We start from the raw sequence: 20,059 nt of genomic DNA, 5'->3' as shown, positions 1-20,059 counted from the left end.
TTGGTCTCTAGAATGATATCCTTTGTCTTTTTTAAAACATACCACGTAGTTCCCAAATTTAGAGCTATTTACCTCTTTCTTCCTATCCTCTAGCATCATGTTGCAAAATAAACAGGACTGTATTAATTGGAACCTGGTGGATTTTTTTTTTAACATGATAATGCAATTTCTTCTTTCAGTGTGATAAAGCCCTCTAAAGAACACACATCTCAGCATCAACCAAATTAGAGAATACACCACATAAATTAACTAGAGGTGAGTTGAGTCTGGAGCCATTTTCTTCTTCAGCTTTAGATGTGGTAGGGGGTCTTTAAGCAATACCCTCTGCACTCTATGCCCTCCTCAATTCCGCCAAGATTCACAGTAAGAAAAGCAACAACAGTGGTGGGAAGAAGAACTAAGCAATAGTCACACTTCAAATTGTTCTCTGTAAAAATTCATGGGATTTGTACAACTCTCCCATGCTGATGAGATCTTTATGTAATGTGTATATATATATTATATATATATTATATATATATTATATATATACACACACACATACGTATATATGAGTGAGTGATATGAGTTCATCCGCTGGAAGCTTATACTTGTTGCAGTCAGTGCATTGTTCAACAAGGCCGGAGGACTGCTGATGTAAAATTAAGTCCTTTCTTCATTCAGCAATTAACCAGATTGCTGCTTTGTCTGATTTAATTTTATAATCCTCAGAGGGTTTAAAGAGCTGCTATCTGAAGCACCTGCTTCTGAAATAAGCATGTATATTTTTTGCTTTCTTTTTTTAAAATACTTTTTCATTGTTTTTTACAGTACCATTGTTCTCCGTGCTCCTGGTTTTCTGACTTTCCTTCAGAGGCAAACCTTACAGTGATCCTGATGCAGTTTGGGCACAGCCACAAATAGTCTGTCCTTCCTCTGTCTCATAGTTAGAAAAGCATCGTTGTGCATGCAGTTCTGTTGATTTCAGTGGATGAATCCAGTTCATCCGTCATTTTAGGCAGTCAAAAAACCGACAAAAACTCAAACAAAACAAATTCTCTAAATCCCAAACAGGCATCTTTGGAATCAGTAGTGCAAAATGTTTACGGATTTTTTCCTTGACCTACTGCAATAACCTTTTAGTCTTCAAGTCTTTCCTAAAATAGTGGATCTGCAAATTTAAAACATAAGAAAAATGATAAGGAAGCAACTGTTACATTTTATTTTATTCACTGCTTTTGTTTTTGACCCTCTGGGGTCTTCATTTACACCAGACCTCTTTATGGTACCCCGATAAGACATGTAAACTGTGGGATGCTCTGATTAACATGGGATATTTTTCATCTACATGAGGCCTCTTTTGCACGGGTAGAGAATTGTAAAAATGCACTGGTATAGGGTTTTCTTTAAATGGTGGCTAATTTGAGGTGAAGATTAGGCTTTTATCAGTGCAGCCCCAGGTCTGTAAATTAGCTATAAATTGAAAAGACTTCCATCAGAGGTCACATTTTAAGTGCCAGCAGTTCACAAGCTTCAGGCTCAGTTAAGAGATTCCTTAACCATCAGTGCAGCACTTTGGAGATACTTTAGAAATGAGCTGATAAAATGAGTGGTTACCTTAACGATTTCCACCTGTCTTTTTCAGTCTGGTTTTCTGGACTTTCACTTTCATAGGAAGCTAGATACAAACCTAGAAAAGATAAAAACGTATTATTTCAACAGTAGCAGTAACCCCCTACCTCTTTGCTGTCTGCTAGGTCCTATGCATTTCATCTATTCTTGCTGTTGTACCACACAGTAAACAGAACTTTTAAAAACTTCATGGTCCATTGCGTAACTGGTAGAGAGAGAGAGAGCTGACAGCTAAACAAACTCTTTTATGCTGAGGATATTCCTGTCACTTAACACAATTTAATCTTCCTCAGCAATCTTTCCAAGGCTTTAAGGGACACAGTATCTTAAAAGGATACAAACCACCCCTCAAGATAAGAGTGAGTTACAGAAGCCAGAACAGGAACACAGGAGTAGAAAATAGGTTTGTTTTTTTTTTTTCCCTGAAAAACTTTGCACTGTATGCTGTATTTTATGGCACCAAAATGTGTCTAGGCTGTAGAGTCTCCTCTGCACAAGGTGGCAGTGCATTAACATCTCACTGTCTTTACAGACTTTCAAAAAGTAGGTTGTGATTTGTGTTCACACACATTTCCTCTTTTGATTATTTAGTTATGCTTTATTCTTTAATGCTAGAATCAGTACGCAGTATTCAAACCAGTGCTGTAATTCAAGAACATTTTAATATTTAAGGGTTGGCCTGCTATTCCTCCACATTGTGACTAGCATAGTACAGCTGTATTTTGCATAACAGTGCTGCATCTCTCTGTAGTATGTTCTCCCATTTTTTATTCAGGGCAGATCTTCCCGAACTGCTCTTCCCGCTGGCTAACAGGAGAATTGTGACTTCTGCAGAGGGCATCTCCTGAAAGCAGTGTGAGTATAGTGGAGCATGTGAGGGAGAGAAACTGCAAACACCACTTCTGAGACACCCCTGACTTTCACTGTCTACTCTTCAAGAGCCTAAATATGGAATGAACGCCCAGCCTGTCTCCTTTCGATACATAGTACTTTAATCATATTAACTATTCCGTTTTGGCAGTCATTTCTCTTGGGATTTAGGCAGGATTTTTGAGACTGCATGTTGTCTTCTGAAGTGGTCTATGAAATAAAAACTGTCTGGTCTGATTAACTCAAATGAGTACAGAAAACTGCCTATAGAATCAAAAGAAAAAATAAAGCCAACACCAGTTTAGCTTATGGGAACATAGCTTTAGACAATTTCTGTGTGTGACATAATATACCAAGAGGCAAGTGACATCAACCCATATGAAATGACACAGCCTGACATGCTGGCTATTAAACTGAAACAGAAAACAGGACAGATTAAGAATAGAAAAACAATCAGCAAAACGATCTCAGAACAGGACTTTCATTAGCTACAGTGCAAATTAATTGCTAGAAAAGATTTTTCTTAAAAATTATTTTCTATAGGTAACATTTCTTCACTGCTGTGAAGGCGGTCAGCCGGACTACCACTGCCCTGAGCTCTGTTTGTTGAGGAGATGACAGCGTTGGCTTGCAGGAGAGAGTAGTCCTGGCTCTATCAATCACAGAATGAGTTTGGCTAGAGGACAAGTGACAACCATAGCAGTCCATGACATGGTTGTGTGGCCTCTTTTCTTGACTACAAAAATAGGGCCATCACAGCAACTTGCTAGACAGTGCCTCATGGAGAAATTACAGACAAGAAAAAAGCAACCAGCCACAACTTCATGAGCAAGAAGGTAGTATGTGTATATTGATAGACTAGGGACAAACAAGCTGCAAGACAGGAAAGCTAGAGACAAACTGAGAAGAGATCACCGGAGCATGGATCAGGGTGTTAATGAGTAGTGATGAAGAGCCCTATCTTCAGTGATTGGAGTTTGTACAGGGTCTTACCATCCTCAGTAAAAATGGGAGCAGTATGCAAGTAGTGGATGATGTTAGGGTCCTGTTCAAAGGGACATTCCACTTGCTTCCAGGTTATAAATTCTCCTACTTGCTTAGCCAGTTCCAGAAATTTCTGTAAACATAAAATCATTCCATCACGTTTCAGTGAGATTATGTCACTAAAACAACTGCATCTGAGCAGATCAGGATCCAGGATCCCTAATGCTAGCTACAGGGATATTAGGGGAAAGCAACCTTGTATAGTTTTAGATGGGTGTCTTTTCCCAGTTCATTTACAGGAGAAAGAGGCAGGAAAGCGTGTGCTACATTTCTTCTTACACGCAGTTTCAGTCTGTACTTGAATAAAAAGGCATCCATGAACAAGTTATGGGTTACACATACCTACTTGAGAACAGAGGGCATAAACTTTGATGGAACAGCCAAGAACAGAATTTAATATAAATACATAAAGCACAGTGAATCCAGATCCCTGCTGCTCCTTGCCTTCAAACAGAAAACATGCATGGCAGAAGTGTTCTGACACAATTTAAGGGGATGCCGAGCTCCATATCCTACACATTACTCACCATCTCACAATGCCGGTAACTAAAGGAGAAATTTAATGTAACGAACAGAAGATGCACTGAAGAAGTACTTTATAAAAAAAAAATAAGAGTTGAAGAACTGTTTTCTTGTTGACACTGGGCAATTCTTTTGGAAGCACCTCATGTCCTTCCACAGAAACACAAGAACATAGCAATTGCAATGCACAACACAATCTAAAAAGTGCTTGCACATCACAGTTAGCAACAAGTAGCACTAGTGTAAACCCATCCTCTCCAGCACAGAATTGGAATACATAGGATATGTGACTAATGCTACCTACTGCCAGGCTTATATTCTAATTTTTCTCTAATGACCACAGCTAATTTCTGTCTTTATAAAAAATGAGAAAGGGCTAAAAATGCAAATAAAATAAACTATAAAGCACTTTATATTGACTTTATATTTTCTTGTTTTCTGAAAAAGTCATCTCCTGCTCCAAGCCATTATGTATAATCATGTATACTGGTAACACTACATTTCTGTCAGCCAACCCACATGAAGCAAGTTAGGATCTGTCATTCACTCAACACTGGAAAACCCTGCAGTTTGGTTTTTGATCTGCCTGCAATGTTTATATAAAATATACGTCTTTTTAAAGACATTATAGGATTGGTTTAACCCTCAAGCACAGTCACTCAAGACTGCCCATCTTGACATATCCAGTCTTTGTCAGTCTGCACTGAACTTACAGGCAAATGGTCTTAGATAGTGCTATCAGAATGGGATAGATAAAAACATTTTTCAGATCTTACTTCAAAGTTGACATGTCCATTTGGAAGGCGATTAGCACATCCTTCATTCAAAAAATAAATGTCTTTGATCAATAGGCTGAAGAAGGGGATCACAATCTGTGAAGAGAAATGACATAACTATTATCTTTCCAGCTCAGTATTTTCTCTGCATGAAAGAACAACTCAATCAGGAGCAAGGAGAAAAAAAGAAATATTAACTTTTCAGTGTGCTGTGCACTTAAAAAGCGGTATAGCGATAGGCAAGCAAAGGGGCAGCAGGGTACAGAGACACCTTCAGCAATCAGGAGATGACTGTCTCTGGAATAAATAGGCTCTGAGCACAATGGCAGAGTAAGATGACTACGAAAATACTAGTAACCCAGTTTCTTACCTCTCAGTATATCAGAGTATCACCGAGCACAGAAAGAACAAAATTAAATTGCAGACCTTTCCTAGCTCTGTCAGGGTCCTTATCAGTAAAGATGTAGAATAGATAAATCAAGCAATTTGAAGACATTTGGGAACCAGGGAACAGCAAGGAGGAAATACTTAGCACAGATACAGTTAGGTGACCACTACTGTCCCAGAACAAGGAAAGATGGAATAATAAAATTTGGTGGCCAAGGACTTGTCTACAGACAGAGTTTTTTCAGCAGGAACAGTTGCATTTTCAAGAGCTCCATTCATTGCTTTCTCTTGAGGCATGAAACTGCCTCTGTAGTGTCTGTTTAGTATAACCTGCTTCTCCAAATTAACCTGCAGAGGGTACAGTTGAAAATACACAGTTAATTGAAACTGAAGTGCCAACAGGAGGCACGGGATCTTTGTAGCACTGAAAATAAGCCCTGGGCATCATCCAGGGTAAACTAGCAAATATTATTGATCCTTCTCTCTAACCTATCAGAGTCAGACCTTGATTTGCTATAGAAAAAATCTACTTCAATGCTGAGGTAAAACTCTTGAAATTAATGGAATTGCAACAGGCATAAATTTGATGCCAGATGTACTACAGCAGAAAGCAGTGGCCGTGCTCCTGAAGTGCATCCCCAGCCCTCTCGTGACACAGCTCAGAGTTGCGAGAACGTAAGGACCAACCCACGACAACGCTGACCTCCAGGATGGGTTCTGGGACCCAACGTCCAGCTCTGAGTCTTCACGACCCCTCTGTAGTGGCACTGTGATAGATAAAGGCTACACATAGGGTTTGCAGCCGCCATATCCATAAGTGTGGATTTAATCACCATGAACGGAGAGGAGAGCACATCGAAGGGCAGAGTTTCCAAATGTTTCCACTGGCCTATTTGTAAATTAACTGAACTGTAGCTTGTTAAGTGCTCAGCACAGTTCAAATGCCTTTGCAGCACGCAAGGCTGGCCAAGGGAGCTGGTGACAGCAAAGCAATCGTTAAGCACTTAATGCCCTACTGTTACTCCATCTCATGCTGAACGTCAGCTGAAACGGTATCTGAGATGGACCTAGAACAGGGCGGCAGCTGCTGTTTTCCAGTCTACAGCCTTCATGTTGCAACAGCAAATGCGAGCAGCTTACAGATGCTCAAACACCAACTGAGGGAAAGCCTTGACAAGCCACTGCCTACTTTCACCGCGAAAATGGAAGCCAGTTTCTCCATCAGCTAAAATATCACATGAACAGAACTGCTAAAGATTTGCCTTTCTGATGGCTTTTTTATGGGACAGCTACAGGCAAACTCTTTTATGTCAGTATAACAGCCATAAAAGGGCTGGACTGACACTCCGGGAGCCACTGGCATTATCCTGGTCCACCACACTGATATAATAAAGAAATGGGGATGAAGCAAACTCAGTATTTTGGACTGAACCCCACAAAGTCAGAGTCAGGTGGGATGATTTGTAATCACAGGCTGAGACAAATGTGTTTCATGGCTGATTTTTATATCATCCAAACTAGATGAATCAACCTGAGGTAAAGAGTACAATTCAGCAGAGAGTTTGTTTTCTACCACAAATGCTGATACTCAGTTACCACTTTGGCAGTAGTCTTACAAAATGGAAAGATATTCACAGAGATCTGGAGCCAGATACTTATCACCAGCTAGGAATTGCTGCCAGGTTCTGCCTAATATTTTTGTGCAGGCAGATGTGAGCTTGTTCTGCCCTGCTCCGCACTGCCTGGGAGCTAGGTCAACATCATTAGTGGTACTAAACCTAAATTAAAAGCCTTGCTGAGAGCGAAGGTATATTAATGTGGGCTCCATGCCATGCTAATACAGCTACAAAGCCACCAGTCAGCTCAGAGCGTGGGTAGAGCTTGTTCTCATCTGCATCTAAAAGGCAGCAAAGACATCCCGATTCTCTGCACATATTTCCACAGGATTTCTGTCTTTGGGTCACCACTTATTTCCCCAATAAAAGCATGTCACCCTGCCTGTTTTGTTTTCCAAATTTCTGTAGTAGAAGCAACAAAGGTGGATATAGCTGCACTTTAACACTGGCTTTAATCCAGGCACTTTGCCAGTGTAAAATCTGGGCTAACGCCAGAAATTCATATTTCATTTCCTTTTGATTACCCACCCTGAACTACCCATACGCTGAAGGACAACTGCCTCCTGCAGAACGAAAGAAGCTAGTGAGATCAGGTATGTTCTTCGTAGTATCAGACAGCAATGGCACCAGTCCTGCACTGTATGTGCTCCCAATGTCTCAGAGCCATTCGGAGAAATGGCCTTAGCACAGTGCAGTGTTTCCCAGCAGAATGACTTAATTTGAGGGATGGCACAGGTCAGCTGACTGCACAGATAAAACCAGTCTTAATTCCTACCAAATACACCCTTCTGAATTCTGCATGAAACAGAACCCTTTTCCTTTACCACTCTGCACTATGGTAGGGTTGTTTCTGCTGTTCCTGGATTGCATCTCGCAGCTTGGAGAGCTGCATGGCAAAGCCCTCCTAGAAGCCTGCTCCTGAGCAAATAAAAATGCCATTTACACACAGGGAGAAAGGCTGGACTGTGGTGGTGCCTGAGGGCTGCTGGCTCACCCGGTCTCTCCCCGAACGTGCCATTTTAGGCCCGAGCTGCACATGTGTTTAAGCGCTGTACAAAACTCAGCAGCCAAAGTAGCAGCCCTAAGGAAAAAAGCAAGTAATATTTCTGGTGAACTGGTCAGTTAAATATTAGCTCCTTCAAGCTAAAAGCACTTTGTCTTCCTGCAAGACCTAAGCCACGGCACAGTCCGTCAGTCCGCGACGAGCGCTCCCTCCAGAGCTCCTTCTTCTCCAGTGGGTGGATGGGGCCCTGCAGCTTCCTTGCGCGCTTTGTGATGGCCACTTGTTGAGAAGGGGGTGGACAGGCTGGGGAGCTCAAACTGTTACGTGCCTGATCCAATCTGAAGACAAATATTTTGCTTCAAAAACTAACTTTTGCTAATAGCTTGTCACGAAACAAGGTAACATTTTAGATCAAAAAAAGTGGTCGTGCTCTTACAATTTTAATAATTGCAGTAAAATAAACAAGTAGGAATCTTCCTTATAATAAGCAACAACAGGTCTTAATTCCTAAAGCATGAATTACGGGATCTGCTGTATCTGGCACTGTAATATACCCAGCATGATCAGCTACTAAGTCATATGTTTGAACATTTTCTTAAGCTGATATGTACACAAAGGAAACAGAGTATGGGCTTTTTTTATGTAAAATAGATTCCTTTCAACCTAGTAACCTCTTTGCCCTTAGTCTTAACTAGCTAGGGATAGAGAAATGACAGAGATTGCTAACTTCCACAGGAAATTAAATCAAACAATAAAGCAGCTGGCTCAAATATGGGATTGTCACAGGAGAACTAGATTGTAGAAGCATCTCTGAATGACAAGTCCTAGCTGTAGCATGTAAGAGTTAAAAGAATTTCTCTGCTGCTCTTAAAAATTCAAGTCATCGTCTCTTCTTTGCCTAGAAAAGTGCTTTTCAGAACAACTCTGTGCAGTCCCATCAGAGCTGAGTCAGCCCGTGACCAGATTCTGATCTCGTTTTGCTGTAATGCTGCGAGTTTCCATTTGCTTCAGCAGATTTACATCAGATTTACAGCGGTGTGAGATCAGCATCTGGGCTGGCTCCCCTAATAAATGAATATTCAATTCCACATTATGCTTATGGATGCAGTATCTACTTTACCTTATTTTGTTCTGTGCAGAAGTTCCTCATTTATAGCTACATGCAATGTTAAAAGCAAATGCACTTTCTTAGAAGAAAAAGAGAACTAAATGAAGAAAATGATCAAGAAACACACCAGAGCACAAACTAGCAGGATTCTGCAGCAAGATCTGATCAATCTCATTTATTGCCATATCAGAGACATCTCAGAAAGATACTTACCTGGCATAAACACTGATAAAACACCTCAATTCTTGTTCAGCAAGATGGCAATAACCGAATGAAGTGAAAATTCGTGAGGACAGAATTTCACCCAGATCTGTTGCAATCGAGTCACACCAGACTTGTTGGTGTGACTTGCGGTAAGTCATTTTTTCCTAACGTAAGTGAAGAACCACCCCATCATCTGCGAGTGCTGCGCTCCTTGTCTCAAATCCCACGCTACACCATACAGACTTGTCTGTACAGAGACACTGGCTGGTGTAGTTGTAACAAAATCGTGCTTCCACCTGGGCCTGCCAGATTGATGCTCCATACCAAAATAAAAGTCATTTTAGTCTGGAATACCTTTTCCACTTGGAAGCTGTTTGGTTTATCAATCTAGACAAAATAAATTTTCTAGGGATGCTTGCACCAAAGAAGTCCTCCTTGCTGTGTGCCCCCCTGCCTCACTCCTCAGCACCTGAGCAGCAAGTCTGCAAAAGCTCTGTGATCCATGTCAGATTCCCCTCAGTTGCAGATTTACATTTCTGATTGGATTCAGCAGTGCACTAGCCTTGGCCCCATAAGCAGGAGAGCTGTTCATGCAAAGCACTTGCATCAAGTGCTTTAGTCAAGTGCTTCAGTCTTTGATCCCAGCAGCAACATTCCCCTCCCTGCCTATTTGGAGACCCAGGAGCTGTGGTCACACCTACCTTCTCTCTGTTGCTGTGGGCAGTGAGGGATCTGTGAGCAGCCCCCCGCAGTGCTGTCCTGTAGTTATAGAAGTTACCAGTAGGATCCATCTGGTGCTAAGTCCAAAAAAAGATGACACTTCAGTTACAAAGTGAACTGGGTGCTCCAAAGACAGCTTTACCCATAGCTTTCCAAACCCTAACAGAGCCTAGCCTGCATCTCCAGAAAACCACCACATGCAAGAACCGGACGTGTGATCCACAGATACAATGACAATTCTAGAGGCACAGGCCGTGGTTGTTTGCACTTGTGATTTTATATTAATAAATGATTGAGCTTTTATTTGGAGTATAATTTATTTGTAGAATGAGGCGAGGTACTTGGATTTTAGGAGGACTGCACATTTTATATATGCCAAATCCTGGTTCATGCAATAACAAAACGCAACCAACCTGATCCAATTCTTTGAATGGCTGGTGCATTTGTTGGTGCAAAAATGTGCCCTCTAACCTCTGCTGATAGCAAGCCAGATTCCCGGGGAAGGAGGGGCAGTCACCAGCAGTACCACACAGCTGTACCTCCATGTAGCTAACAAACTCCCGAAGTCACACAGCCCTTTTGATCTCGCTCTATGTCCAAGGTAAAGCCTGGGAGCTTTGTGCTCACCATTGTGTCCGTGGCCAAAGACAGCATATTACAAGGCAGAATCAGTGCTGTGAATGCCCTTCGTAATATATTTTGTGTAGAATACATTTGTTTCTGACCTGTCCTTCCCAAGCCCTTCTACATTCTCTTTTAGCTTCTGAACTGTTTATCTTTTTTTTTTTTTGCTGTATGTTGGAGTGCTCCAATCCCCCCTGCATATCAGCAGCTTCCCTCCCTACCCACTAGGCACCTGCATCCAGAATCTGTCCCTCTGCCTGTGAAACATGTTTAAAAGCATCTCATATCTGCATAATGATGTGAAAATTCGCACACATACACACACACACAAAGTTTTTGTTTGTTTTTTTACCTCGAGAATGAAAAATTTGGCTGTTTTCACTTTTGACCAAGTCTTCTTTAGCCTGGAAACTGGACTCATGTTCATTCCAGCTATGAAGGAGGAAGAAGAAAAAGGACAGTGTTTGTAATTCAGATTTTCCCTTTTCATTCATGACAGCCAATGGAGAGCTCTGTCGAGAAGCAATACTTACAAATTATTGCCATCAGCGAATTAAAATTCCCTATGTTAAAACACTCTCGGGCAACATCAATGAAGAACTCTATGACTTGTGCTCGCTGTTTCTTTTTTGCAGGCTGCAAATTAAAGAAAAAAAAAAAACTGTAACAAGTACATGCAGAATTGGAGGCCATCTCCAGCACTTGTTCCACACAGTTGGCTCATCACCATGGACCTTCCTAGGGGCAGGATTTCATGCCCATATAACAGCAGCTTCTTTGTCCCAGGAAGACTTTGTTTCACTGCATTGAACTCCTTCTGCTGTTCTGGGCCTTTTAAGAAGAAGGTCAAGCCAAGTGGTAGTTTGCATTTTCAAACCCCATGTTCACTGGGCTGGAATACCCCACCTTTCCAAAGATCTCCAAATAGCAATGCTTTTGAGCCATAGGCAATCTGGGCTGCTTAACCCATTACTACTCCTCCCTTCCACGTCCTTTTCAAAGGAGAAAACATTCAGTTCATTTTGATGGGGCCACGTTAAAAAACCAAATCAACTAAAACCACTAACAAGTTAAAAAAAAAAAATAGTCACAACTACAGTAACGGATGATGGGACAAAGAGCCACGCAATGGAAATTCACCTGCAGAGCAAGGCTTTAGGCAGAAAAATAACAAATACTGCTCCACTAAAATCTTTTTCAATAGAATTTGCACAGGGTAATTCAAGGCTTTTTTTCCTCTCTTTTTCCCTGCAGGGTTCATTAGTCCGCACTGTGCTCCTACTACATCAAGAGAACCGTGTATCCCCTGTGTGTCGTCAGCTCTCTTTTGCAATATGCTCATCATTTATCAGGTCGCTTCTGCCAGTGACGTATTACTACAACTTACTGCCTGATGCTTGGCTAGATCACAAGAAATAATCCCCAGGTTTGCTTATTAACATACCATCTCAAATGACACATCAAGCGCGTGTGAAAACACGGCCACACGCATTTTACTTACCATGCAAATTTCTGTTGCTACAAGATAGCAGAGTCTATTGAACCATTTCACATAGGCCTCAAGATTAGTTGTCTTCTTCTGTTCACTGAAACAAGTCTGGGGGAGGAAAAAGGACAGAGAGACACACAACTTCCAGTTAGCTGTCTGAGTGCTCCGATACATGCTACGCAACGGTAATCACTTTGTCACATCTCTCTGATGCACTCGGAGGCTGGTGCATTAAGGGCCGAGTTCAAAAAGTCACTGGGTAGGTGGGTGGCTGGTGGATGGCTCTAGCCGAGTATGTCACCATGCAATTCACATCAGCGATGGAAAACAGCCCCATTTTGCCTGCGGCAAGTGTTCACCAATGCACTGTGCGCTGATCCTTGCTCAGTGGGATATTAACAGGCACTGCAGAATCCACAGAGCAACGACAATATGCAGAAAAATTAAATAGGACAGGCACAATCTTCCACAACACGTTCAGCTGGAGCTTTCCATTCCAAGACTTTCTTCACTGAGTAAATACAATCACCTGCGGCCCCTTTCTGGAGGGGGGAGCCCATAACTGAGGGAGGTGAACAAGAGGCAAGCAAGAGATAGTTAGAGTTGCTTCTTTATGGGAAAAAATTATTTCCCTCGTTCTCTTGAGTGTTCAGGATAATTTGCTCTCTATTAGCAGCTGTGTCTTGCCAGCTGCTCTGGAGACGGCCACTTACACACACGAGAAACTTTGTCAGAAAGGGCCATTATAAGAAGCACATTCTCTACTTTTTATACAGAATTTTATGTAAATTCTCACAACTGATACAGGCTTTTGAAGCAGATACTTGGCTGAACTCCTCCACTTCCTTTGACTTCAATAGATAATTTGATTTCAGTGGAGGTATGGCAGTTCCTGCAGCCTTAAAGATGTTGCTTGGGATCATGAGAACTTGAGTTCTTTTCCCAGACCTAAATTCTGAGAAAGTCCTAGGACTTGCTGCTCTCTTGATTTCACGTGATTTATTTAAACATTCATTAACATCCACTAGAGGGTATCAGAGAATTCTGAATTTTTGTTTTATTAAGACGAGCATTTCCCAGAGCTGCCATAAATACGTGCCACTAAGAAGAAAATCACAGTGCATGAATACAGATTCATTAACGACAATAGGAATGCTCATATTACATAAGTTAAACAAATACCTAAAAGCCTTTAAGGAATGTGGAATATGATTCCCAAGGTAATTTTATATATATATATATTAAACTCCGATTGTGTAGATAGGTGTTCAGAAACATAAATCACAGAAAGCATGGGGGAAGTCTTAACAAACATAAAATTCCTAGCTACTTTAAGACTAAATTACATATCCAATAGGAAAAATACATTTTGAAAGCATCCCAAAAGTAACTATCAGCAAGCAATACATGAATATCAAAAAAACCCAAAAGAAACCCAAACCATCCCCAGCTTATCAACAGCCATAGCTTTTCTTGCTCTCTGTGGTATTATTCATTCCCCATTATAGCCAAAAAACTACACAAAACTTAGGCTTTGCTCTGATTACAGTATTTCCATCATAACCCTGCTGTCCTCTGCCACAGAACATGTGAAGAATGTGCCCATTTAAAGTCGAACCTGGCTGCTTTTTAAAGTTTAAGCTTTATAAATGGCACCAATAATCTCCGCGGGTTGGGGCATGACCGGTCACCCCACATAAGGGCTGGGAAGGTTTGTGCTGCTCTTCCAGGTCCCGCGCGATCCCTCAGCTATGCCGTAGCGTAGTGCAGAGGCTCTTCTCAGTCATTGCTGGGGCTCCCCATCAGGCTGGCAGAAGGGAGAGGAAAGTTCCAAACCACCTCGATTTTCATCAGTCTTGCTGACTTTAACCCTGATAACTGAGAGGTGCCATGCCTTATGGTAGTTTTTGCTTTACTATGCAAAACTTTACGATCCGTATTAGCTGGAAGATACTGCCTTCGACTTCAAAGGCAATCCAGTGATGCATCCCTTGCTCCCGTCCCTGCTATTAATGACTCCAATGAAGTCACAGGTCTGGTACTGATTTGCATTTGGGGAATGTGCATAACTGTATACTCCTGACATATTTTGAAAAATCTCTTATTTATCTTGCTCTATTGAGATAATTTGCTCAGATATCCATTTCTCCCTGCCTTTCTTTCAGGCTCTGTGCTCTAGTCCTTCCTGTTCACCCCAGCTGATGTTTCCTTATATTTCCTTTGTAACCTTAATTTCTCTCTTGATATTCCTCTGTGCTGGCACTGCACTTGAAATTACTGATGTAGCTATTGCCAAATGACACACACACACACACACACATGGCTATTGTGCATACCTCAGTTTAACACTGCACATTTCCTTCTTCCTCTCAGCATCCCTCCCTGCCATGGCTTTATACAATTTAACTTCATTCACTGCTGCTTCTCCTCCCATTCTTCCAAAATTCACTCAAATTCAGTGCCCTCATTTGATCCCTTTCATTTCACTTTGCAGCACAGATGAAGACTTCCTGAGACTCTTGTCCTTTTTCAGTTGTCCCTCACATTCACAGCAGGTTGCTGAAATTCCATCAAAACTGGTTTGTCCTTTTCACTGTGTAATATTCCCCAGCAAAGATTTATGAAGACCAGTGTAGGCGGTAGTGGTTGATGGGTGACTGAAAGCAGATACGAGGTAATATGCTCCATTTCACCTGTTAAACTTCTTAGCTGTGACCTCCTCTTGTCTCTGGCAACTTCATCCTCCCAGGTACACTGCACATGATGGCATGGAGGTGATAGGAAAACACAAAGCTCATATGCTGTAAGCATCAAGAAGCACTAAAACCAGTTGCTGTTTTGCAGCCAAGAGCACATGCCACCCAGGAAGCCATTTCTTGAAGCTCATAAGTGACTCATTAAGCTCATTAATTGTGGCTCTCCTTGACAGAAGTGGCCGGTTGAAGGATATAGCTGCTACAGGGTCTCTTCCAGATGTGCCAGGCTGATAATCATGATGCACAGGGATAGTCAGAGGGCTGGAGTAACCAATAAATCACTCATTGTGAGAGTGGCTCACTCTCACATGGACAGTCCAGTAGCTCCACATGGGAGCCCACAGCTCCCCCTCTAGCCTCTCCTCTTCCTTCTCCTAGCAGTAGGAGACTGCAGGTGCTGTTCCTGGGCACCATGACATTGGAAACCAGCTGAGTTTCTGCTTTTCCAAGTGGCAGAAGAATGATTTTATTGTCATTAAGCCTGAGTGGAAAATGCTTAACTGCAAGTTCCTAGAGTCTATCTAAAATGGGATGATTTTTAGTCCATCTTTGATACACTGGTAACTCCTATAGAGGCAGCAAAATTACTAAAGGTATCAAAAAGAGACAGAATTCTTCTCACCCCATGACTCTTGACTAAAATTTGACTTGGTTTAGCTAAGTTGATAACACATGTCATTTTCTCAATGATCAAAAGCTCCAACAGTAATATTTTCCATTAAGAAAGTCTTCTTAATACACATCTGAGCCCAAGAAAGCATTTTCCTCAACACACATTTCTGTGAAGTTCTTTACTAAAAATGACAATTATTTTTATGGCACTCAGAGCTTTCATATTTCTGACACATCTTAGATATCTGAGCATTCCTTCCTAAAGGATGTGACCAATGCTCAGAATACCTGGAACAACAGCTCTGCCCAGTCCCCTCTCCCTGCAACCAAGTGCAGAATTTCCAGAATTCCAGCGAGCGGAGAAAGCCCAGTGTTGCTCTTTTTATCCATCCATCCATCCATCCATCCAATTCTTCATCAATACAAATTATTCTCTTTGGACAGGACTATAAACAGAGGTCTTTCTGTTATTTTCAGCATCTAGACAAAATTCTGCCATGGATGCATGATCTCAGTAGGAGCCCATATGCAGTTCTGAGGATGAGTTTTCCACCCTCTTTCTTTCCTGGCAGTACGTGAAATCTCAGACTCTCTGGCCAGGAACTGTTTTTCCTTATTGAGGCACTCACTGAAGTGCTGCTTCAAACCCCACTGGAATCAGTGGAAAGGCTCCAACTGGCTTCTCTGGACTTTGGATGAAGCTCTGATCAGGCACTCCATCCCCTACCGTGCTTTCGGTTAAAAGCCATTGTGCAGAGAGAGAAGAGTACGTTGATTCATGACGCACTGACTCATTACTGTGGTGTCTGGGCACACGCTATGGGCATTACATCACGTCCGAAGTCTTTACAATTTCATCACTGGGAACAGACGTTCCCCGATTCTTTACAGCCACAAGCCATTTGCCCTGATCAAAACATGCTAGGAGGAACGAGCTAGAGGCCAGGACATCGGGATACTGGACGTCTCTGGCCGGGACATATGCTCATCAGGAAAGAATGGCAATGACCTGCCAATGAGAGAGCTCTACCAAAGGTCCCGTCCCTGCTGTGAGAGTACAGATGTCTGCCAGTGGGTCTGGTCCTGCTTGACGTGTGCCCCAAGCCCTGTTCTTTTGGATCTCATCAAATCAGTTCATCTGGAACAAACAGAGTTATTGCAGGAGACATTTTGCATGCAGACAAATCATACCTTGGTGCCATCCAAAGGGTCTTTATGTACAAACGCCTGCACAAATTCCTCAGGTCCAATGTGACTTAGCCTTTCCTTTTAGAGAGGGAAAAAAAAGAGAGACAGCAAGAATAAGAAGGTATCGCAGGATCTCTTCTGTTTCTCTTGGTAAGACATTCCCATTATCTGTCAGCTTTGAAAGGGTGTTACTGAACTGGTAGACAGCCAACTAGCACCAGACATTAAAATTCATAAGAGCAATCAGAGTTATTTCAGCAGAAAGAGGGAAACAAGAATAAAAATGTCTCATTACTGACAAGCCACAGTAAGAGCCCTCTCCGCTGCACAGAGAGAAAGGTGCTGGATGCACAAGGTCCCATCTGGGAGTCAGGAGACCTCAGTGCTGTGCTTAGTGCTGCCACAGACCTGCTGTGGTCTAGCATTGCTCAATAGCTTTGTTTCCCAGCTCTTAAAATGACAGTAATGCTGTGATCTGGTAACCATAGCAATCACTAGCTCCTCTGCACACACACAGCTCTGACCCTACCTTCCTACCCAAAGATGCTCAGGTGGTGCCCTGGGGTAGTGGCTCTGTGCCACTGAGAAAGGAAGGCATTAAAGATGCATGTGCTTACATTAGAAGCATTAGTTACATAGTGGTGTCTCAGGTACTACCTGAAACAACAGTACAAAAAAAAAAAAAAAAAAAGTAAGGTATGGTACATCTTCACCAGCTCTTGAAGAAACCTGGCAGTCTCAGCCATGCCTCTGTCTGCTGCTCAGGAAGGACAGGGGTTATATTCTTCCACATCAAGAGTAAAGGGCCACAGATGGGTTGCAGACTAAAAATAAGCTGGTATTTGTGATCCTGCCTCTATGGGAGCTCCCTTTGGTTCCCCAAAGAACTAAGCTTGCTGACAAAAGATGGAAGGAAGCTCCTGATACTGTTTTGTGAAAGGTTTGTTTGGCATTGGCCCTGCAGCAGCTAAGCAGCTCTCCAGTGCTTCTGGAACATATAGTCATGACAGCTAAGTTGCCCTTGACCCAACAGCTAACAAAACTTCTTTGCCACCAGCAGAAAGTGCTTCCACTGAAAGTGTTCCCCTAGATATTTCTCTGAGACTTGATATCTATCATATCAATAGATCTCAGAACTGTTGGAAAAAAAAAAAAAACATGATGTGAGCTATGACATTTTATAGCAGTTAGCGTCATGATTAATTATACTGAGTCTGGCTGCTGCTGAACCGATTTAGCCTATTTATTAATGAACTAGACCCTCAAGGCCACGTTTTCATATGCATGCCTTAATTCCCTTTGACTTCTGCTTCTGCCTATCAGCACAATTCAGTTCAGGCTATGAAAAGGGAAGAGAAGATCACTTCCATCTTGTCTGAACAGAAGAAGCCAGCGCTCGTGACTGAATTATCGATGGGGTAGCATAGCCTGCAAAAGCTCAATGGTCTGGGAGTCAGAAGATGGGCATCAGTCTCCTTTTTGTCCCTGCCCTGATTCTTGGGCCATTTACGTCTCATTTGTGCACCTCTTTCCCCAATCCATAACAGTAATACTATGGTCTGCAAAATGCTTTGGAAGGCCCTCACAAAAGCTGAGCTGTTGGTATGATCCCACTGGGTTACTAGATATCAAAGGTGGTATTTTTAAGGAAGTAGTATGTCACTTCAACTCCCCATTTAGCAGTTCAGTTCCTCGATAGATGTTTATTAGAAGCAAGTACTTCTGAAAGATTACAGGCCTCCAAGATATTCCAGAGGAGATATTTTGGAACTCATGCAGTCCAACCTTAAAACACTCAAGCAACAATAAAATCAATGGCAGTTTTGCTTAAGTGGAAATTTTATGGCTACTCTTATGGTATTTCTCTTGGCTTCTCACCTTGACACTCTGATAACAGTACAGAACTCTTACTAACAAATAACTGTTATTAAATAAATAGCAAGTAATTCTTACTGACAAGTAAGCACTAGACAGTTTCAGTGCAGAGTAATTGGTGCATGACATGCAATACGTGAAAGACAAGATAGAGCACTGATTATAGTAAAGTGGAATGAAAACCTCTGGCTGCATCACAGTTTCAAGAGTGCAGTTTGGTTACAGGGACTCCCCCTTTAGTGAGTAGTTGTATTGTGGAAGAAAAGAAAAACAAGAAAAAACTCCAGGCAAAAGGACTTGTACTATCTAGCTTAAGCTATATAAAACTAAGAGTGGCAAAGTTGCATGTACTCAAAACAAACCATGACCCTAAACCAGGGGTTTCTGAGCTATTCCAACTCTTTAGAAACAGCATATGAACTACTTTCAGAATTTCCAAAGCTAATTCAATGGTATTCACTTCAATCTACAGTCCAGGCTTTCATTTCATTTCTTTTTTTCCAGTCTTCCTCTCAAAAGCGAACAGTATACACTGCAGGACAGGCAGTGGGGAATTGTTAGGACATTGAGAGGTCTGCTGATAGCAGCAGTAAGGCTTTATGCTCTTCCGTGGACCTGCAGGTCTACATGGAGTACCTGACAGTGGGAGAAGAAGAATATGCAACACAACACTGTCAAGGGTGTTGGCGCTGCAATTGGAGCAACTACCATCAGAATCTGCTTGAGAATGAATTACTATTCCAGGAGTGAAACAGCAGGACTTTGTGTGGAAGTAGGGAGTGGTTTTTGTGTTTGCACACCATTGTACGGGCATGCAGAAAGTCCCAAAGGGAAGAATTAAGAACACATCAGGCAGCTTGGACGCTTTGTGTATCTTCAGAAATGGATTCGAACTGCTAAAATTTCTTCTAAATTAATGAAAGAGCTAATAATCACTCATTCCAATAACACCTTCAGGTTGTGGGGCTCAGAGCATCTTATGGAATTCAACAAATGGTATCCCTTGATCTTTTGGGGAATACAACTCACATTTTATAAATATGCAAGCTGAAGAATAGAAAGCGTAAAGCGACCTGTCCCAAGATACACAGAAACACTCTGATATATCTCTTGCTTCTCAAGCATCTCTTAACATGTCAAAACCTGCCTCCCTTTGCAGTGCTGATTCAGGATGAGGTGTGTGCAGCAGTGCAGGTGTTTTGGTTGTGTCTGTAACACTTAGCAGCTGATGGCTTAAAAAAAATCTCTGCAAAAGTTGGAAATCATTCCCACTTACCAACTCCACATGTGTAAGCTGCTGAGCCAGAGTGTAGGGGTCACTGCAGACACTCAGGATTTCTCTCTGGATTGATGGAGGTTTGCTTTTAAAGGCAACCAGCTTATCAGAGACAGCAGCACTGATCTTGACAATCCCTTCTTGCCCATGGCTGAGGGTTGCAAGCTTCTGATTCAAGGTTTGCAAAAGCTGATTCATTTTTTTCCAGTAGGCCTGGAAAAATTGAGCGAGAAAGAAACATTAACCACCCATAGAACTTGATAATACATTTTTTTATGTTGAATTTCCTACTGCAAAATACTTCTAAGCCAACAACAGGTTACCACTTTATTTTCAATGAGCCTATTTCAGAATAACCAGTTGCCTTAATTACAGAAA

At 41.9% G+C, this 20,059-nt stretch overlaps 1 protein-coding gene across 1 annotated transcript in view; it reads right to left on the bottom strand.

Moving 5' to 3' along the window:
• Positions 1-20,059, bottom strand: part of RASGEF1C (RasGEF domain family member 1C) — a 78,928-nt gene continuing 58,869 nt past the window's right edge. The window contains exons 5-14 of the mRNA XM_062587233.1: positions 19,682-19,894; positions 16,534-16,608; positions 11,987-12,082; positions 11,019-11,121; positions 10,838-10,917; positions 9,843-9,938; positions 4,824-4,919; positions 3,475-3,598; positions 1,597-1,669; positions 1-1,150 (exon numbers count right to left, since the gene is read on the bottom strand). Coding sequence (XP_062443217.1) covers positions 1,126-1,150; positions 1,597-1,669; positions 3,475-3,598; positions 4,824-4,919; positions 9,843-9,938; positions 10,838-10,917; positions 11,019-11,121; positions 11,987-12,082; positions 16,534-16,608; positions 19,682-19,894 — 981 coding nt within the window. The 3' untranslated portion in view covers positions 1-1,125. The remainder of the gene's footprint in view (positions 1,151-1,596; positions 1,670-3,474; positions 3,599-4,823; positions 4,920-9,842; positions 9,939-10,837; positions 10,918-11,018; positions 11,122-11,986; positions 12,083-16,533; positions 16,609-19,681; positions 19,895-20,059) is intronic.

The sequence above is a fragment of the Rhea pennata genome, chromosome 14 (genome assembly GCF_028389875.1).
Source record: "Rhea pennata isolate bPtePen1 chromosome 14, bPtePen1.pri, whole genome shotgun sequence".
Classification (NCBI taxonomy): Eukaryota; Metazoa; Chordata; class Aves; order Rheiformes; family Rheidae; genus Rhea; species Rhea pennata.
Note: the sequence above shows the minus strand (reverse complement) of the source record. Positions and strands in the feature narration are given on the sequence as shown.